The 22,293-nt window shown below is 37.8% G+C and overlaps 2 protein-coding genes across 6 annotated transcripts in view; one reads left to right on the top strand and one right to left on the bottom strand.

Moving 5' to 3' along the window:
* lrig1 (leucine-rich repeats and immunoglobulin-like domains 1) overlaps positions 1 to 15,155 on the top strand; it is a 118,791-nt gene extending 103,636 nt beyond the window's left edge. For all 3 annotated transcript variants that reach the window (XM_072582495.1, XM_072582494.1, XM_072582496.1), the window contains 9 exons: positions 739 to 810; positions 2,528 to 2,691; positions 3,678 to 3,998; positions 5,534 to 5,815; positions 8,443 to 8,880; positions 11,299 to 11,445; positions 13,200 to 13,337; positions 13,621 to 13,872; positions 14,047 to 15,155. In XM_072582495.1, coding sequence (XP_072438596.1) covers positions 739 to 810; positions 2,528 to 2,691; positions 3,678 to 3,998; positions 5,534 to 5,815; positions 8,443 to 8,880; positions 11,299 to 11,445; positions 13,200 to 13,337; positions 13,621 to 13,872; positions 14,047 to 14,240 — 2,008 coding nt within the window. In that variant the 3' untranslated portion in view covers positions 14,241 to 15,155. The remainder of the gene's footprint in view (positions 1 to 738; positions 811 to 2,527; positions 2,692 to 3,677; positions 3,999 to 5,533; positions 5,816 to 8,442; positions 8,881 to 11,298; positions 11,446 to 13,199; positions 13,338 to 13,620; positions 13,873 to 14,046) is intronic.
* A 107-nt stretch (positions 15,156 to 15,262) lies between these two features.
* slc25a26 (solute carrier family 25 member 26) overlaps positions 15,263 to 22,293 on the bottom strand; it is a 198,246-nt gene continuing 191,215 nt past the window's right edge. For all 3 annotated transcript variants that reach the window (XM_072582497.1, XM_072582499.1, XM_072582498.1), the window contains one exon: positions 15,263 to 15,521. In XM_072582497.1, coding sequence (XP_072438598.1) covers positions 15,425 to 15,521 — 97 coding nt within the window. In that variant the 3' untranslated portion in view covers positions 15,263 to 15,424. The remainder of the gene's footprint in view (positions 15,522 to 22,293) is intronic.

Genomic DNA, 22,293 nt, shown 5'->3' with positions numbered 1-22,293 from the left:
CCTTTCTAAGTTGTGGTGACCAGAACCAGAACTGCAGCTGTGGAAGCAATAGTGCCTTTCACAAGTTCAACATAACCTCCTTACTGCTGTACTTTATGGTTCTATGAACAAAGTTTAAGATATACATGCTTTGTTAATTATACTGTTAACTTGTCCTGCCAATTTCATAGACTATACACTCTGTCCCTTTTATTCCTAAACATTTTTTTTGTAGTACTCTTTTTTTAAAAAAATTATATATATAGTTTTTCTTACCAAAATCAGTCACATTTTACTGCATTAAATTTCACTTCCTGTCTGCCCATTCCACCAACTAGTATACATGTATGTCCTTTTCAAGTTCTACATCCACCTTCACCATGCACAATGTTTCCAAATACCTTACTTGCAAATTTTAAAGTTATGTCCATTAAACCTATGACAGTAATGTATATTGGGACAAGCTGTCATATTTATATTTTTGAATGTGACTGAATAGGGCAAACTTGAATGACTCCAGGTATGGGTTAACTTTAGATTCTCTTCCTTGACCCTCCAAAATAAATTGCTGAAAGGCCTGTGCAGTTTGTCAAATATCTCTTCATCTCAGAAGTAAAAGGTAGATATCAAGGTGTACACATACAGTAGACTGTATACATGTAAGATTAAGTGGATGATGTTTTTCTTAAATGAACAAATTAGCTATTTTACCTTGGAAAATTTTGAAACAGTGGCGACATATAACTTCTCCTTCTACAGAAATCTGGGGAACAATATGATCAGGTCTATCCAGGAAGAAGCATTCACCAAAATGAAGAATTTGAAAGAACTGTAAGTAAATTGAAATTTGTCACTAACTGGTTTGAAATTTGTTTTGGCTGGAAATAGTCTAATGGACACCAAAGCAAATTATACTTTGGAATAGGGATCTTTGAGGATAGAGTTCTTGCTTTTTTTTGTAGTTACAAATGCAAAATGCATTTAAAATTATGTAGTTCACTGAATTGAATTTTCTGTTTTAAATTGCATCTCACTAAACATGGGAATATTTCAATACTAGCCTGTCAGTATTATAGACTTTTTGAAAAAAAAACTTTAAATAACCTTCCTTTATGAACTTTGAAGCAGAACCTGAATCAGTTTTATTTGTACAGCTGAAAATGTGCATATCACAAAAAAAATCTGTTTTCATCAGCATGAAATGTTATTTCACTAACTGTGAAGAACCTGATGCTTAAATATCTGAAAATTATGTTAGAAAGAAATGTTACCAGTTTAATTAGTGTATATTAGTCAGTTTCTTGAAAAGTTTGATATTTTCATTTGGAAGTTTTTCAACCAATAACAAAAAGCTTAATTTTAGGAATCAGATGTAGTGGGAATTTCATTTGAGGATCAAATTGATCAGAGGCAAGGAGAGGATGGCCAGTTTTATGGCTAAGTTGTCATCATGATAATTTTAAAATTTGTGCACAAGATCATAGAAGGTTTGTGCTACAAGTAATTTACATCTGCATTTCTTTATCGCTTCTGTTTTGGTCAAATTTTAATTTTTTTTGAGGTGGTGACTAGGATAGTGCATATGGGGATGTATATAGATCAAAATGTTTGGAAAAACGTCTGTCCATGAAGTCATTAGCAAAAATAAGTGTGCTGAATTCAAGGAAACCATGGAACATCTAAGGCAATTTGAGAAAGGCAATTTGATTATGTTATTGCCAGCTCCTTTAAAAAAAAATGTTTAAGTAGATGTTGTCTTGCTCTTTCTTCATACCGGAGTATGATGGCCATTTTCAAGCATATATCCAATTCCCTTTACATAATTCCAACAAACCTTTAGTCAGTGAGCTCTAGGTCATCACAATTTGCTGCTACTTTTGTTAATTATTGCAATTCTTATTCGAATGTTTCCAATCTCCTACCAGTGGAAACAGTTTTTTGCATCCTAGTCTATCAAGACTCTTCATAATTTCAAACACCTGTCAATTTCTTCTTCATCTCTCTGTTCTAAGGATAATGAACTCAACTTCTGTCTATGGATCCAACTTAAGTACATATTCCTGCTGCTATACTGATATATTTTCTCAGCAGCCTTTCTGAGGCCTTGGCATTTTTTCTGTAAAATTGTTCTCAAAGTTTGACATGCATTTCCTGACCTAAGATCTAATTTAGTAAGCACCAATATATAAATCATAGGGACACCTTACTTCACCGATCTTCTCAACTTTTTTAACCAGCTTCAAAGATTTGCCTGTGAATCCACTTATCCTGTCTTTACCCAAATTATGTTGGCAATTAATTAACTCATATTTGTAAGTGCGAACCAACTTGACCATGATAACATATTGTTTGCGCTACAGATTCTGGCTACTTGTACATGCACGCATTCTTTAATTTGGAAGAACTGGGAACTTTTCATTTCACATTCGAACTAGTGTATTTCATGCAAATGCATTAAGGCTGCTCCATTAATCATAACTTTATTTAAGCATCTAATAGAATTACAGAAATAATGTTCAGCACATTAATGGTTAAAGTATTTCTACAGATCAATGAACAGTGATAGCTTTTTATGTGACTGCCAATTAAAATGGCTGCCACAGTGGCTCATTGGAAAAGGCTTCCAATCCAGTATAGTCGCTACATGCGCTCATCCAGAATCACTAAAAGACCAAAGCATCTTCATTGTCGCTGCAGAAAGTTTTGTTTGTGGTAAGTTTTTTTTTGAAGGAATTACAAGCTTTTGACTAATTGTGGGGCATATTTCTGCTGAAGTTGTCTTTGTCTTAATATTTAGTCTAATTTTAACTGTTCTTGAATCACATGACTCACCTATTTAGTTGGTTCATTTAGCTTCAGTAGTCCGTTTGCTAATGAAATATAAAGGTATGCTGCATGAATCATGATATAATTTGATTGAAATTACATAAAATGCAGGTCTTCTCCAAGATTGACCTGATGTCAGTGCTCTTCAAATAGTGATATAAAATTGGTTACAGAGAAGAATGTGGTTTTTGTAGATATAACTTCTGGAATGGTCAGGCCTAGTAGAAAATTGCCTATCTTTATGCAATTGTTATGATGCAATTGTTATTGAAAATTTGCTGTCTCGCAGAAGCTGAGTTCTGGCTATTGCATATTGATTTGATGCACTATACCAAAGTATCCTCTCACCTTTGAAATGGGCATAACGAGGATGGCTCAAGACTTTGAGAAAATGTTCGTTGTGATATTCACTGACTTTGCATATGATTTGAAATGGTATAAAGAATTCTAAATTGAAAACAACTGTTCACTGCAGATTTTACAGCAATTGAATTTAACGTAATTCTTTTACAATGTTACTGAGTTTCATTATCTAGTCTTCTTTATCATCTGATTTGATGATACCAGTGTTTGAATATTGAGAAGTCATGTCTTGTCATTTGTTAAGTCTAAGGAGGACAAAAACAAAATATTTTACTATGCAAATTTATTTAAAATTGTCCTTGTTGATTCTGCTAGCTTAATGTGAATCCTTTCCCACTTGAAATTTGAAATCCTACATTTTTGGCCATTTTGGTTATACCCGTTATTCACTTCATTATATGTTGATTTTATCACTATTTGTTTTATTTCTGCAACAGCGTCTTGCCCATCCAAAGCCATACACATTGTTTCTTTAAATTGAAACATATGTTTCCTATTTAACTATTCAGATGACTTTCCAAAGCCTCAGATCATAGTTCAACCTGAGACAACCATGGCTATGCTTGGCAAAGATATACGTTTCACTTGTTCTGCAGCAAGCAGTAGCAACTTTCCGATGATATTTGCCTGGAAGAAAGATCATGAAATTCTTCACAATGCTGAGATTGAGAACTTTGCACACGTGCAGGCAAAGGATGGTGAAGTAATGGAATACACAACCAGTCTTCTTTTAAGAAAAGTGAAATTTTCAGATGAGGGAAGATATCAGTGTATTATAACTAACAACTTTGGCTCGACCTACTCCAATAAAGCTAAGCTTACAGTAAATGGTGAGTATAAGTAGGATAAGCACCTGATAAGCTCACAATTCTAATAATTTTTACATCAGTTGTTGCTAAACATGCAAGTTCAAGTTAATCATGCCAAATACAGAAGAATAACTGGCTCCATAAATCTTGCAGATGTTTGTTTTCATATAGAACAGGAGAAGGCCATTCACCTCTTTGACCCTGCTCTTCTATTATTCCAGATCTTTGCTGATCATTTACCTCAATGCCATATTTCTGATCTACCTCCCTACCCCTTAATGTCATCAATAATTAGAAGTCTATCAATGCCTTGAACAAACTTAATGACTGAGTTTTTGCAGCCTCCTTAGAGAATATCAAAGATTTGCCCAATGATCTGAGTGAAGTTGTTCCTCCTCATCTCAATCTTAAAAGGCTTGTCATTACTGAGAATTGTATTCTCTGGCCTCAAATCACACAACCAGAGAAGTGTCTTTTTCCCCCCAACAAATATTCTTTATGTATCTTTTAAAAAAACTTCAGTTTCTGAGTTGATCCCATATCCTTTCTAAGAAGCTTCAGAGAATCAGGGCCAGTCTCTTCAATCCTTCCTCATAGTATAGTTCTGTCATTCCCAGAAAACTATTTGTGAGCCTCCACTGCACTACTTTATGTCCAGTATATCCTTTCCTGGAAAAGGGGACCAGAATTATACAAAATACTCCAGGTGCAGTCTCACCAGTGTACTGAACACTTGAAGCAACACTTCTCTGTTCCTGTACTTAAATCTTGTTGTGATAAAGGTTAATGTCACTTGTTTTCCAAATAGCTTCCTGCACTTGCAAGCTAATTTTCAGTGACTTATGACCAAAGACACCTAGATCCCTTTGGTAACCAACACTTACCAACTCTCACAATAACTGTGCACCTTTGTTCCTACTATCAAAGTGAATAAAATTCATTTATCCATATCCTATTATATCTGCCATGCTCTTGCCCACTTTAGTCTGTTTAAATTCCCTTTGCACCCTCCTCGCAATTCAAATTCCCATCAATCTTTGTACAATCTGCAAATTTGCCTGAACTCCAAATCACTGAAATAGAGTGGTGCCCAAGCACTGATTCTTGTGGTTCTCAAATTGTCACGTCCTATCAGCCTGAGAATAAGCGGTTCATTCATACTGTCTGCTTTTTGCACGATTACCAATTCCCTGTCCTTGCTAGGGTATTACCCACAAACCCATGCAATTTTAACTTTATTTACTAAGCTCCCAGGAAGGACTTTTTTTTTAAAAAAAGTATGTTTTATGTTCAACTTGCAGACAACTGACAAGATCCTATTGTAGGGAAAACTTACAGTTCAAATGCTGCGCTAGCAGTGCAATAAAATTCCAAACATAGTGACCTTTTTGTGATATTTGTTTGCTTAATGATAACTGAAAATCTGACACCTTTACCTCCATTTTCTCCTCCTGGGTTGTAAGGAAATAAACCCACAAAAATTGAAATTCATAATTCGTCTTCAACTTGTTTAATCAGCAATGTTTTGAACAAGCTTGAACATTTTATGTTTACAGTGTTACCGTCATTTGTTAAGACCCCAAGAGATATTACGATTCGAACAGGAGCCAATGCTCGTCTTGAATGTGCTGCCACTGGTCATCCGACTCCACAAATTGCATGGCAGAAGGATGGTGGCACAGATTTTCCTGCAGCTCGAGAAAGGCGAATGCACGTGATGCCGGAAGATGATGTTTTCTTTATCGTGGATGTCAAAATTGAAGACATGGGAGTTTACACTTGTACAGCTCAAAATATTGCTGGGGCCATTTTGGCCAATGCCTCACTCGTGGTGTTGGGTAAGTGGATTCAGCATTTATGTTTTATTTAGGGTTACTGCTACATAGTACAACTAGTAAGTAGGAGTAAGCATTTAAACACTATCACTTTTAAGTTAGTAAATGGCCACGTGAGATTGTTTTACTGTTCTCAATCTCATATCACTCTAACTTGATAATATAGTCTTTGTATGAATTGATAGATGTCAGTTGTGACAAATGCACAGGGAAAAGCAAACAAACTGTTTCCTATTAAAGTTCTCACGTAATATTTGTAAGAAGAAACACTAATCGAAACATTTCTTGGTTAGATTTTTCCTTTTTAAACTTTCAGGGAGATTTACAATTTTGCACCTATTGTTCTCTGAACTGTTTGAGTTGATATTGGTATCTTGCCTGTGTCCTGTAACGAGTCTTATTTCATATTCTGTCTCTTCTTTAACAATTCAAGATCACACTTGTTTATTGAATGAGTGGAGGTGTTTCACATTGTATTCTTAGCATAAATAAAGTTTCTAAAAGGAGGACCCAGCAATGTATTTGATCAAAGTGTCAAACATAAGATAAAAGCACATGTTTGTGCAAAGATGAGTAATAGATCAGATGAGTGGACAGAATATAATTAATGGCAAAATTAATCCAGAGAACTAAATTAGTATGAGGGAAGCTAGCTAGAGATGTAAATACATCTCTTTAAAAAGTAAATAAAGTGAATATGGTCCCTCCAGAGAATGTGTGTTAATAGTAGATATTAATGAACAAATATTTTATCTGTTTTCATTTCAGAGGATAAATAATTACCATAAATAAATGTAAATCAGGAAGAAGAGAGGAATTTGGTGGAATTGCAATCACCAGGGAAATGGTACTGATGATGGACATGCAGGCTGACAAGTTCCCTGAGTTCTGATAAACTACATTCTAGGGTCTTAAGAGGTGGCAAAGTAGGTAGTAAAAATGTTGATGGTAATTTTATAAAATCCCCTAGACTCAAGAGATTCCATCAGACTGGAAGTAGCAAATGCAACTTTTATTCAAGAACAGTGTGAGGCAGAAAATGGGATGCTGTGGATCAATTTGTTTGTCAGTCAAGGGGAAGATTTACCAATTCTTAAGGAGGTTGTTTTTATTTTTAAAAAACTTGAATAAAATCATTGGGAAGAATCAGCATTGATTTGTAAAAAGGAATTGGAGTTCTTTATCCTAAGTACATGTTACGCCTTTAAAGAGAAGCATGTTGACATGCTGTGCTTTAATTTCTAGAAGGTATTTAAGATGTCACTAAAGGAACATAATGAAAATAACCGCCCATGTTAGAGAGGGAACCAGATTATCACAAATGAATGACAGGAGAACCATATTGTGGTTAGGGGGAGGGAGGTGGTGAAATGCTGAGAACAGTAGTGCATGAAATAAAATGAATGTAGACTGACATTTTGGAGGTAAACAACCCTTTATTGAATAAAATTTAGTATGAAAAGTTCCATTGTTCAAATTGGACAAAACCTGGGAGAATGTATACCCCAGTCCAACACCGGCACCTCCAAATCCAAAGTTAAAAATCACACAACACCATGTTATCGTCAAACAGGTTTATTTGGAAGCACTAGCTTTCAGAGTGCTGCTCTTTCATCACTTGGTTTTATAAAGTACTTCCAGGAAGTTCTGTGTGCGAGAGTGTTGTCTTGATAGCTGAATGAGAAACCAGGGCTTATTCCCAATTGTTAGAATCTCTACAGTACAAAAAGGCGCTATTTGGCCCACCGAACTTCTGAAAAGCATCACACCCAGACTTGACTCCACTTACCATAGCTAATTCACCTAGTCTGCACAGCCCTAGAGTCTACAGGGCTACTTAAGTAAGGCCAATTCATCTAACCTGCTCATTTTTGGACTGAAACCACAGCACCTGGAGAAAACCTGCACAGATACAGAGAACATGCAAACTCCACAGAAACAATCACCTGAGGGTGGAATCAAATCCAGGTCCTTGTTACTGTGAGGCAGCAGTACTAACCACTGAGCCATTGTGTTGTCCTATAGTAATGTAGAGTGATAGCCAATTCTCAGAAATTGAGGCAGAGAAATCGGGGGAAATGAATCGAAGATTTCATAGAATTTATAACACCGAAATCACCCTTTTCTGTCCAGTTTAACATTTAATGTTTCATTCAAGCTTGGAGCTTTCTTTCCTCACATAAATCTATCATTGTAACTCTCTATTCCTTCCTTCCTTATAGTTTTTCAAATACAATTTCACTATCATTTCAACCATTCTTTGGTAGTGAGCTACACATTTTCACAAGAATTTCTTGATAACTATTTTATATTGATAGCTTCTTTCTGCTCTTCACAAAAGAATTTCTGCAAAACATGCCCATTCATATTTATTTTAGCTAGCAGTGAAGCTAATAAAGAAATTGACCATTTCAGGCTTCTCTTCCCATCTACTCAGATGAATCTAAAAGCGCTTTTAGGTAAATTGAGGTTATAATGACATTTATGCCCTAGTTAGACTATGCCCTAGTTAGATGCATTTCAATAAATTTTATTCTCACACCCACTGACTTCATAAATTAAAATATGTGACCCTTAAAATTGAAGATGAAAGAATTTCACCTATTAACTTGTTCATTTTGTATTCCTAGAAACCCCATCACTGGTTTATGCCCTTGAAGACCAAACTGCAGTGATTGGCGAAACTATAGCTCTGCAATGCATGGCATCAGGAAGCCCATCTCCACGGATAACTTGGTTAAAAGGTGATGAACCTCTGGTGGTTACAAAGAGACATCATTTCACATCTGGAAATCAGCTGCTCATCATACGAAATGTGGTATTGGATGATGAGGGTAAATATACATGTGAGATGTCTAACACCCTCGGCACCGAGCGAGCTCATAGCCATCTCAGCATTTTACCATCATCAAGGTGTGTTGTGGGACAAAGCAAAAAAGATGGAACTATGACTGTTGGTATTGTCGTCATTGCTGTAGTCTGCAGTATTGTAATAACTTCACTGGTTTGGGTATGCATCATCTATCAGACCAGGAAGAAGAGTGAAGAATACAGTGTTACCAATACAGGTAGGAAAACAAAGGATTTATTATATAATACCATCAGTGTCTAAAATACTCAATGCAGCAAGTTGCTCTTAAGCGCAATCATTTTGATTGAAGAATGAGTAGTTCTTTTGCTACTGGTGCACCTAAATTATGATTAAGTGTCATGTATTTTGCATTTCATCTGTGATCCTCTTGCCAGTGTATTTGATTTTAGTGTTTTAAGTCACTGGAAATGCGCTTCTTCCTTGTAGTTAATTTTGCTTAAATTGGAAAATTTTAATCCTGAAGTTTTTTTTGATATTTAGTACTTTGGCATGGCCTTGTCCTTTTTAAAAGACATTGTTCATAAACCTTATTTATTCGGAACAGAAAAGTGCTGTCTATTTTAATTGGGGAATACACCAACCAATATATCATATCGTTGTTCCATCTGTGCATTCCATAAATTCATATAGTTATCTTCAGTGATCTGTAATTTGTAGACAGCAATGTGACATGTTGACTTCTCAAACTTTGAGTCACAGCTGACAATCGTGGGAAGAAACTAATTTGTCAGTCTGTTGTCTTTGAGTTAGAAGGTCTTGGGTTCAAGATACTTTTCTTCCCCCCCCCCCCAGAGATTTGAACAGAGATCCATGCTCACTGTAGTGCAGTACTAAGACAGTGTATAATTATCAGATGAGATGTAATTTCTAGTGTGCTGGCCAATGTTTAACACTAACATTGGTTATCTTATCGTGATAGCATCTGTGTCTGGAAGCATGCTGTGTGCAAATTACTTTAAGTATCCTACTTTATACCAGTGATTACATTTAAATTGTAAGACACCTTTTTGATAGATCCTAGGGTTGCGAAAGGAGCGATGTAATCCTGTTGTCCTCCTTCACCATTAAAATTCATTCCAACTAAACTATGCAAAATATTGTGCGTGACAGTAAACGTATCATAGTGATATCACAGCTGAAACAGTTTTGATGCAATGTGTTAAGTGGTCTTCTATTAATTGACTATTCTTTTTCCATAATTAGAACAATTAGATGAGAAAAAGATGGTAACTACTAACCTGTTGATTTTGAAATGATAGCTTATTTTATAATTTTACATAGCAGTTTTTAAGTATGATTTATGAAACAAAGAAGTTTACATGACAAGAGGTAGCCCATCAAGTAGCCACCCAGCCCAATCCTGCTTTCTGACTCATAGTCCATAATGACAGTTCTTCAAGTGCCTATCCAAGTAGAGAACCAGAAATACTGAGTGTTCCAGATCCCCATCACTTCAGGGGTGAAGAAAATACCTTTTGAATTTCTTTGAAATCACATTCCTCTTATTATATAATCTATGCCTCTTGGTTATGGATTTCTCAACCAAGTAGTACAGAGCCTTTTTTTCCTAGTGAGTTTTGAGAAGATTCAGGTTGAGGTTCTGGATGTAGGTTTGCTTGCTGAGCTGGAAGGTTCATTTTCAGACATTTCATCACCACACATAGTCACTAAAGTAGTTCAATTCGGTACAGTAGCATACGAAGACACAAGAAACACATTGGGTTTGTTTATTTATCTTTACAAGATTATATTTATAGTGCTTGTGTATAAGGCATCAAATAATACGAAGGATGAAATGAAACTGTGGACCAGGAGCCATGACTCCCCTTCTCTCAGCCTAGTATAAATACCTTCCTGTTTTTCCCTTTTTTTAGCTTTGACAAAGGATCAGTTAGACTCAACATCAGCTCTTTTCTCTCCTTACAGATGCTGCCAGACCTACTGAGACTTTCCAGCATTTTCTCTCTTGGGATTATAGTTACATACATTTGAGGCAGCAGGATAGTCTGATAATTGAATGGACCCCCCTCACATTTAACTTAGCTGCCCCAGTGTGTTCTTCAGGACATAGTCCTGGACTTTGGAATGTGCCAGTTTGCAACACTGGGGTTAATTCCTTGTTCTGGAAGACCATACTTCCTTAGCTTGTCTACTTACTTTAGAGGAAAGAATCCACCATGCTGGTGGGGAACTGAAGTCACTTTTGGGTCACAGTTACTGGTTTTTATTAAATTTCTAGATCTATGTTTAAAATTAATTGTAAATTCTCAATCTACTATAGTATAGCTTTGTTTGAACCATTAGTCCAGGTGGTACACACACTTAATTCCATGCCCTTGTGAGTAATTTTAAATTGTACAACTTTGAAATATTGGCATGATGTCAAGATATTTCTGAAGATTAAATAACTAAGCTGGGCAATTTGCATATTAAAGCAAGTTTATACTTAGTAAGTAGTTAGTGAATTAAAATCCGTCAAAGCTTTTCATATTGAGTGAATTGAATTGTGTTTGAAATTAGAGATGGTTAATCCTCTATTATAATTCTGCTGTAAGGAAAATGTGACTGGCTTACTTCTCACCTGTGTTTACCTTGGAACATGCATATATTATAGATGAAACCATCGTGCCACCTGATGTACCAAGTTACCTCTCTTCCCAAGGGACATTGTCTGAGCATCAGGAAACGTGTGTCAAGATAGATGACAGTAGCAATTTGCAATTAGCAGCAACACTTTCTAATGGATGTATGGAGAGCAACGGTATGGCTTTTTAAAAATCATATTTATAATATACTCATTAGAAATAAGATGTTACTCGGCTCTGAGCCTACTGTACTATTCAACATGATCGTGGCTGATCTCCATACCCTGTGCCCTCTTGCCTAAAGAACAAGATCTAACTCTTCCTTGAAAACATTCAGTATTTTGCTGCAATCACTCTGTGGCACAGAATTCCCAGGCTCACCAATTTCTCAGTGAATAAATTTCTCCATGTCCTGAACAGTGTACTCTATCTTTTAGACTATGTCTCCTGGTTCTGGGCTCCCTAATTATCAGGAACATTCTTCCTACATTTTACCACATGTAATCCTATAAGAATTTTATAGGTTTCTGTGATAGTTCCCCTTATTCTTCTAAATTCTAGTGGATATAGTCTGAACCAATTCAGTTTCTCTTCATTGATCAGGCCTGCCATCCCAGAAATCTGATCTGCAACTTTTGTTGCGCTCTCTCCCTGACCAGACCAGCACACAGTTGTGGTTTTGGTTTTACCAAAGCCCTGTACAAGTGCAATATGATGTCACTCCTCCTGTACTGTCATCCTCTAGCTATACAGGCCAATATACCATTTGCCACTGCCTGCATACTTTGTGACTAGTGTACAAGACATCCAGGTTTTGTTACAACTCCCCTTTTTCTAATCTATCAGCAGTCACAGAATCTGCCTTCATGTTTTTGCCCTAAGTGGACAACCTCACATTTAATAGAATCCCTACACTATGGAAGCAGTCCATTCGGACCAAGTCCACACCAACCCTCTGAAGAGCATCCCACCTAGACCCACTCCAACACCCTATCTCTGCAGTTCCTATGGCTAGCCTGACATTCATGGATACTATGGGCAATTTAGCATGGCCAATCCACCAGGTGCTGCTGCTCCATCTTGTGCAGGTTTGGAGAGAATGAGGGAGAATGTGCAACGCTACTCAGTCACCGAAAACTGAAATTGAACACTGGTCCCTGGTACTGTGAGGCAGCAGTGCTAACCACTGAGTCGCCCATGTATCCACATTATACTACTACATTGGCCGTGCATTTGCCACTCACTCAAATAGTCCACATTGCACTAAAGCATCATGCCTCTACAGTTCATCCTCCTGTCCATCTTTGTGCTATCTACAAACTTGGAGGTACTTTTCAATCATAGCAAATAGGGCATTTTTCAAAATAAAATCCTGGATATATTGCTTGAACATCATCTATGGAACTCTTTACCATATATTCAACATAGATCTTCAAGCAGGAAGGGAATCCAGCGTTATAGCAGGGGAAGAAGCAGGAAAATGAAGTTGAGGATTCAGATCAGCCATTGAATCTCATTGAATGGTAGATTGAATAGCATACTTCTTTCTGTCGTCTTAGGACCTGATAGTTTCATGATTAACTTGATTGAAGGGATGCTTTTCCTCCATATTCTAAGTTCCACAAAGGACTGACCTGATTTGCTGTTTTATATTCAATATTACAGAAAGGAGTTGTGATATTCCTGTAAACTGAGGTTTGACACATTTAGCAGGATACAAGATGAAATATAGGCATCCTGGGTCCTCAGCTGAGGTCTTGCTCACTATTCATTGACATTTGGTCTATATTTAGACATATAATTATTAGAGAATGAGGAAGATCATTGTAAGTGGAGACTAAATAGTGGAATACCTAGACGTATTAACGAGCATACTTTTATAGAACAGCCCATGTCACGTTATGGAGCTCTAAACTGTCTTTAATTACAGGTATGTGTCAGTCTAATGCTGTAAGCTGTGTAGAAGTGGCATCCCATAATCACTGCAGTCAACCAAATTGTTTTGGTTGTAATGTAAATGATGGATGTAAACATGTAGCAGGAGGAAGGCTGGGGTCAGAAAAAACAGGTACGTGAATTTTACAAACAAAAATCCATCTAATTATAAAATATCTATTTCCTTATGTTTTGTTTTTATCTGCTTTGAAAAGGTGCAAAAGCTATTCATTTGAAGATCGTTTCAGATTCCAATTTACAATTAAAATTAGTAGTTGAATAGAGCCATTAAGGAGCTGTAGAGTGCATAAAATGCACTGGAATATTTGCACACAAATTACAAGTTCGAGCAATGTATTTGTTTTGTCCAATCCCAGAGAATTTCTCCATGTTTATAAGTTATTTTGGTGTTCCAGATCAATTTGGTACTACCAACATTTCCTCCAAGGAACATGAATGGTCAAATCCAAGTAAATGTGTGGATCATGTAGATGAAAATCATGGTACAGAATGGAATGGAACAGACAAAGGCATTTTGAATTGTTATTTATGCAACGGAACATCCAGTGGTATAAGGGAGAGACAAGGGCTTGTGTATCCTAGCAATCATGACAGGATGGTGTCACAGGTACAAAATGTCACACCTGCAAAGATTGCTGACAGAAAAGGTAATGTTTGGCCTTTAATTATTAATTAATAAGTCACTGCACAATAAATTCAAAGAGTAATGAATAAGAGTGCAAGCACTTGTACTCTAACTATTCTAAATCTAATGGAAAAACAGACCAAAGATATTTACAGTTCTTAAACTTATATCAAATATATTTATTTGAATTTTTTAGGTCTGTCTTCCCAACCTGTGCAATTTTGTCAGGAACATCATAAGCCTGTACAACTTCCATTGTTGGAGACCTCAAGCCATCAATCACCTTTGTGTGAGAAACCTCAGCCTGTACTGTGCTGTGATACAGAAGGTGACATTAAACAGTCTTTACTACTGAATGGACAGTTATCACAATCTTACAACTTGGTCTGAAGAACAAGTAAATTGAATACAAACTTATGCCTGTGCACTGAAAACATTTTTTGTTACTACCTCATCTACAATGAAGAGTCATGGCAGGACAGAGCTTGTATGGGAACAATCCTATTTGAGCGTTCTTTGTTTATTTTAAAGCTTCCTTGGGAAGTATTAGTAGCTCAACAATTGACTTGCATTTAAAGCATGTAAATGCAGGGCATAATGTACATAAAAGGAATGTTTTGCTTTTCTATGTTTGTATATGTGTTTCCATATGTATCTTTTACAGAAGATATTTTAAACCTATTTAGTGCATGAATAACTTTCTAGAATTTTGAAGCTATTTCTCAGTTATGTTGGTTGCTGTTCTTAAATTTTGCAAAGCCTACTGGTGCCTTATAGAAAAGGGTCATAATGAAAGTGATTACTTATAAACACATTTACCCTTACACTGAATATAATTACCATACTGGACATGACAAAAAGGATTTTGTAAGGAAATGCTTACATTGTTTGATGTGGGTCTTAAAGACATTACATTTCTCCAGTGTCATTTTCTTTGTAGTTTGGTACAGAAATGATAGAAAAGTCACTCATAGTTGTAATGGTATAAGTTGGAATTCTGTGACTGAAATATAGGACTTTATCAGCCAATGGGACACTGTACATATTTTCAATTTCTCCAGTGTCCAGATCACTTGGAAAAGAGATCTTGTTAGTTGATTTTGGAAAAACTGCATTATTAGAAAAATAGCAAACAATATTTGGTTAACACAATGCTGTCATCTCTATTTGCAAATTTTGCTCCTTGGAGGTCAGTTTTAAAAAAAAGACTAATCGACTGCTAAAATTGTAAAATGTAAAAGAACAAAGATCTTGGAATTAAAGTTCTGTTGAAATAATGTCACCCTTCTAGTAAATATTCTCTATCTGAATCTGCCTCAAACACATAAGTACAATTGTGTGACTATTAAACATTGCCAGAACGGACACAGCAAAGCTGCTCAATAGAGGCAAAGAGAGGAAGGAAGTGTTACTTCTCTGCACAAGTATTTATTTATACAATTTGGTAAAATATACATTGTTACAGAAAATGTAAAATATAGAAGTGTCTAACAAAGATGTCTAATAAAAATCATTTATAATACAAAATAGACTTCAGTGCAGTTCTCTTATTAAATCTCCAATCTTGATCGTGATCATAGAAGCAACTTGTGCATTTTATCATAAGTTCCTAGAAAAAGAAAACCACCAAAACTGATCCATGTTACTCTGGGGACAATTCCTGAAAACAAACTGGAAAAAAAAAGAAAAATATATTCAGACTATAATGTCCAACTTTTTTTGTTAATAATCCAAAAAAAGCTATTTGGATAATTTTAATTCTATTTTCATGTTTTCTGTATCTCATGCTGCAACATTAAGTTTATTTAAAAGCTGCTTTTTTTTTCAATCATGTTTGCTATCACGCTGGTCAACATTGTCCTGGTTAGCAGTAATCATATACAATCAAGCAGTTTATCATGGTATACTATTAGCCGAGGCATACATTATTAATTTAATCTCAACAAAAGCAAGGCACATGCATAATTTTTGAACTGAATACAGTAATAACTGTCTTGTTTTTGATGCTTGAATTTCCAGCCTTCCCTACTGTTAAATGTGTAGTGTTAGCTGAACTTGAGCAAAGGAGGTTAAAAAGAAACTCATTAATTGGCCTAATTCATACCTGCTCTCAGGAAAATAAATCCATCTATATCAGTGTTAGAACATATTCTCCTGAATGGACTTCATACTACAAAGGACCTGATCAGGTACTGGGGTTGTTTACAAAGGCATACTCAATAAATGGGCCACAAAGTTTGCTGTGTTTAGTAACAAGGCATCTAATTGATTATGCTGGTGATTCCTGCACCTACACAGCTTTCAGAGTTGAAAATCACCATCCTCTTGTTTTCAACCATTAGCAAGATTTTATGGCCATTCAGAGGTAGGTGTGGAAGCAGGTGACTATAGAAATGAATACTAATGGCTGTTGTGCAGGATTGCTGTTGGCAATTTTGGTTAGGAATGGGGAAGGGAGTGTTTGGTAACCTGTCCAATTTGCCAATTGATGTGTTAATAAGTTTGGAATTTTCATCAGGTTGCACTGCAGGAGGAGCAATCAAGGTGCAAGCTGTCACATCTATGCCACTCAAATAAGTTGGCTCATAAAACTGATGGAGCCTCATTACACTTAGCAATAAAAAATAGGAGAAGGCCATAGGTATGTAACTTCTTAGCAACATCCTCTGAAAACAAGTCAGATCCCACATATTGATCCCTATTACACATCTCTGGACCAGATGGGACTTGAACCTTCTTGCTCAGAGTTAGGGTCACGACCAATAGCAGTTGAATCTCATACACACCATGAGCGGATTGGATTTGGACCTAGGCCACCTGGTTGAGGTAGCAGCTCTACCGCTCTCAAGCCCTCCAGTGCCTCTAAATGGTTATACTGTCTGACATTTAGCTGTGTAGAAATTTGTGGCAGCTAAAAACTGAAAATCTGAAGCAGTTTTCTTTAGTCTATATTACAAAGTCCTTTCACTAACCAAATACTCCTTTCCTTTCATCGGCACTTTTGGTGTTATGCAATCACCAAGGTGTCTATTTCTATCTCTGTAACATCTCCCTGAATCTGCACATGTCTTAGCCTCTGTTGAAATCCTTCTTCATGCCCCTGTTCTCTCTAGACTTGAATGTTCTAATATTCTTCTGGCTATCCCCTTCAACTTGAGTGTTTTTTTTAAAAAGTAGATATTTTAAGAACTCAAGTGCTGTTCCCCCAGTAGTTCTGTACTTCTACATCCCTATTCAATTTTAAAATTCACATCCATATTTCTAAATCCTGTGTGACTTCATTCCTCATTATCTCTACAAAGTCCTCTAACTCTTAGATCAGCTTAAAATCTCTATGCTCCTCCAATTCTGGCCTCTTCCCTAGTTTATTTGCTCCACCATTGGCAGTGATGATTTCTGCTATGAAAGCTTGAGTTCTCTCTCAACCATTATTCATATTGACCTACCGTCCTTAAGATCCTTCTTAAAACCTGTATCTCTGAACAAACTTTTGATCATTGAATGTCATGTAGTTTGGTGTCAAATATTGTTTTGAAATGTACCTTCAGACCACTTACTAAATTAAAGCTGTTCTTACTTATAAGGCTACACTAGGAATGGCCTTTGCTTGCTTTCTATCAAAGGACATTGAGAGCTGCATTCTAAACTGCTGCAGTCTATCAAGAGACTTCTACAGTGGTTAGAGGTAGGGTGTTCCAGAATTTTAACCTATTGATGACAGAGGATATCTATTCAACTCAGATTGATGTGACTGAGGTGTTGTTGTTCCCTTGAGGCTGCTGCCTGCCTTCTTTCTTTGAAAGAGCTTTGGCAGTTGCTGTGATGCAGCTTGTAGATGGTACACAATGATGCCACAAAATAGTTAAGGTGGTGGTTAAGGTAATAAATAATGTGGCTTGGATATTGTCAAGCTTACATCTTGTTGCAGATACACTTATTCAAGCAAATGAAGGATATTCTATCACTCATATAACTTGTGCCTTGTAAGATGGGTGGACAAGCTCTAGAAAATCAGGAGGTGAAAACTCCTGCTTCTCAGCCACATTGTTTATTCAATAAACATACCAGAAACATTGTTCTTAAACTTATTGAAGAGTCAGCAGGTTATTTTTCCAGCTATTTTGGTTTCTAAAAATTCACAGCTGACAGATGGAAACAGTTTAGGGTTTTACTAGACAGAGATTCAGCAGATTACTGTAATTATAAAGGATAAAGCACAGCAATTTGTACCAGGCATGTACTGGCCACACTGTTAAATAAATTGGCATTTAAATGTGTTAAACTTGTAAATGTTACCCACAATTTCCCTTAGATTATGCCAATTTTGTTTCAAAGTATTTCAGCCTATTACAATTCTCCTGCACATTTATATGGCATATAGATACATTAAAAAATCAGAGCTATCAAGGTTTATAGTGTAGTTAAATCCCAATCAACTTACTTGTCTATTAGATTTTTTTTAGAGCAATGTAAACTAGTTTCAATGCCTGGGGCTCTCCTCATGTTCCTATATTTTTCTACATTCCTGATATTTAACTTTTCCTTAAAAGATGCAATGGTCTCTGCCTCAAGCAATCCAAACTACAGTGTTTATCACCCCTGTTTTAGTTTTCAGAGTAACAATTTCAAATCAATAACTAATTTATTCAGGAATGAGGCACACAGGAGACAGTGAAAACTTGAAGGGAACACAGTGCTCAGGACCTACTGGATGAGGGCATTCCAGAGTACGAAGTGTTCAGAAAAGATAGCAAAGGAAGAAATGGAGGAGTGGCAGTATTGATTCAGGAGAGCACTGCAGTGCCAGAGAAAGAGGATGTCAGTCAGTCCAAGGTCAGAATCAACTTGGCTAGAGCTAAGAAAGAAAATAAAGTGTGTGATTACATTCTTTGGTGTAGTCTGTAGACTACCAACTGAAGGGAAGGATGTATAGGCACCAATCTGCAGGGAAATTACAAGAGGTGCAAATATTTTAGTGTAGTTATAATATGGGATATTAATTACTTTATATTTAGATTACTTACAGTGTGGAAACAGGCCCTTCGGCCCAACAAGTCCACACCGCCCCGCCGAAGCGCAACCCACCCATACCCCTACATCTACCCGTTACCTAACACTACGGGCAATTTAGCATGGCCAATTCACCTAACCTGCACATCTTTGGACTGTGGGAGGAAACCGGAGCACCCGGAGGAAACCCACGCAGACATGGGGAGAATGTGCAAACTCCACACAGTCAGTTGCCCGAGGCGGGAATTGAACCCGGGTCTCTGGCGCTGTGAGGCAGCAGTGCTAACCACTGTGCCACAATTAGTTGAATGGAGACTGGGATAGTGATAATATATAGGGCAGAGAGACACAAGAGTTCCTAGATAGTGTTCAGGAGAATCTTATACAGCAGTGTGCGAGCGGTCCAACACGAAAAGAAGCATCACAGGACCTGGTTCTTGGAAATGAGTTGGGCCAAGTAGGTCATATAGGAGAAAGTGAAGACTGCAGATGCTGGGGATCAGAGTCAAAAGGTGTAGCGCTGGAAAAGTACAGCAGGTCAGGCAGGGTCCAAGGAGGAGGACAGTTAATGTTTCGAGCATAAGTTCTTCATCAGGAATGTGAAGGGGCACCCCAAGTGGGCTGAGAGATAAATGGGAGAGGATTGGGACTTGCAGGGAAGGTAGGTGCGAATGCAATAGGTAAACAAAGGTGAGGGAGAAGGAGTGGATAAATGGGAAAGACAATGGACAGGTCAAGAGGGCTGGGCCGAGTTGGAGACTTGGGACTGGGATAAGGTGTCATCTACTGTATCCGTTGCACCCAATGTGGTCTCCTCTACATCGGGGAGACAGGACACCAACTTGCAGATCGTTTCAGAGAACATCTCTGGGACACCCGCACCAACTAACCCCATCGCCCTGTGGCTGAACATTCAACTCTCCCTTCCACTCCACCAAGGACATGCAGGTCCAGGGCCACCTCCAACGCCAAACCCTAACCACCCAACACCTGAAGGAAAAACGCTTCATCTTCTGCCTTGGGACCCTGCAACCACACTGGGTTAATGTAGACCACCAGTTTCCCCATTTCCTCTCCCCACACAGCCCAGTCCCAAGCCTCCAACTCGGCACCGCCCTCTTGACCTGTCCATAGTCTTTCTCATCGATCTGCTCCACCCGATCACCTTCTTCCCCCCCTTTCATCTACCTATCACATTCTCACCTATCTTCTCCCCAGCCCCACCCCCCTGCCATTATCTCTCAGCTCCCCCACCCCAGCCCACAAGACTCATTCCTTATGAAGAGCTTATGCCCGAAACTTCGATTCTCCTGCTCCTTGGATACTGCCTGACCTGCTGTGCTTTTCCAGCACCGCATTCTCGACTCTGATCTGTAGTTCTCACTTTCTCCCAGAAATGGGAAGCTTGTCAAGACAACTTTATGTTTAAGTGAAGTAGCATTCCAACAACAACTGTCACTCCTTGGAAGATCTAGGTCATTATGTTAGACATCTGCATCTCAATCAAAACATTCCTTATGATTACAGATTCCTATGTCGGACATAATCTTCATCAATCTCTCTGGCTTTAATACTCTTTTGACAAGGTGTGATGAAACAAGAAAGGGTGGTACAGTGGCTCAGTGGTTAGCACTGCTGCCTCAGCATCAGGAACCTGCGTTCAATTCCAGCCTCAGGCAACTGTGTGGAGTTTGCACAGTCTCCCCGTGTCTCCTCCGGTTTCATCCCATAGTTCAAAGATGTGCAGGTTAGTTGAATTGGCCATGTTAAATTGCCCATAAAGTTCAGGGATGTGTAGGTTAGGTGCTTTAGTTAGAGGAATGGGTCTGGGTGGGTTACTATCCGGAGGGTCAGTGTGAACTTGTTGGGTCAACTGGCCTGTGTCCACACTGTAGGAATTCTATGAAACAGTGCTGGACCTGCTTCTCAGAAGTAAGGTGAGCCAAGGTAGGTGGCCATTGTATAATAGGGCAGAACCTTATAGGAGCAAGGCAGGAGTTGCTGAGGCTTTCAGCTAGAAGGAGAGGCTGAATAGACTGAGGCTATTTTCCCTGAAGTGCCGGAGGTTGAGGGGTGATTTTTAGAGATTTATAAAATCATGAGGAGCATAGATAGGGTGAATTGCCAAAGTCCTTTTCCCATAGGGGAGTCCAAAATGAGAAGGCATAGGTTTAAGGCGAGAGGGGGAAGATTTAAAAGGGATCAAAGGCAACTTTTTCACACAGAGGGTGGTGCATATATGGAATGAGCTGCCAGAGGAAGTGGTGGAGACTGGAACAATTACAACATTTTAAAGGCATCTGGATGGGTTCATGAATAGGTAGGGTTTAGAGCCATATAGGCCAAATGCTGGCAAATGGGACTTCATTAATTTAAGATATCTGGTCAGCATGGACAAGTCAGACCAAAGGGTTTGTTTCTATGTTGTACAGCTCTATGACTGTCTGAATGAAGTGGGCAAGAATGAGACTTGTAGCAGAATTGCGTAAATGCAGTGTACTGGGTATCCAAAACCAAATTTTACACAAATTACACTGCTCCTTCCTTCATGTATTCAAGCCACTTTCCATAAAGCTGAAATGGTTTATTTTGTGACTTAACCTTATCTGTACTTACACTGCAAGTGTTGAAGCCTCCCAGGTGTGTCTACATAGCCTCAAATGCCAGTGTTTTCTATTATCTAGCTAACGCCACTGCTCCTAATTTATCTTGTGAAAATGTATGACCTCATATTGGTTCACCAACACAAGATAGATTATACACCAGAAACAGAAACCTTTGCAGGACAATGAGGAAAGTGTGGAAGAGAGCAAACATCACCAAGATGGACTGAACTACCTTTCATGCTACATGATTCCACCTAATTGCATCAACTACAAATATTTCATTTCAGTAGCTTAAACCTCCTGTTTTTTTTTATATAGGCGTCCATGCTGTTTGCTAACTCTCCACCTCTGTCATCAGCAAATTTTGACACCATGTTTCCAGTGGCTAAATCCAAATCTTTAATCTCTTCTGAGCCTTATCTGAACATCCATTTGTCTTAACTTGTTGCTTCTTCTCTGTTAACCAACTTTTTAATGCATGCTGCTTTACTTATACTTATACCACATGGCTTTCAAACAAGCCTCTTGTGAGCTATCTTGTCAACCGTGTTCTGCAAAACCATGTATTCTTATGTCTACTGCATTCCCATTATAGAAAGGTGATCATCTATTCCTAACAGAATTAAAGTATGTGCACATTTAGAAGTAAATGAGTTAATAAAAGATGACTCATACAAAGTTGTTAAGAACAAGCCACATTGGGCAAATTTGAGTTTTCTTTTGCAGCCTAACCATCTCAAAAGGGCAACTAGGGAGAGAATAGGGCACCTCAAAGATCAGCAAGGCGGCCTTTGTGTGGAGCCACAGAAAATGGGGGAGAAACTATA

The sequence above is a fragment of the Chiloscyllium punctatum genome, chromosome 12, assembly GCF_047496795.1.
Source record: "Chiloscyllium punctatum isolate Juve2018m chromosome 12, sChiPun1.3, whole genome shotgun sequence".
In the NCBI taxonomy this organism is placed as follows: Eukaryota; Metazoa; Chordata; class Chondrichthyes; order Orectolobiformes; family Hemiscylliidae; genus Chiloscyllium; species Chiloscyllium punctatum.
Note: the sequence above shows the minus strand (reverse complement) of the source record. Positions and strands in the feature narration are given on the sequence as shown.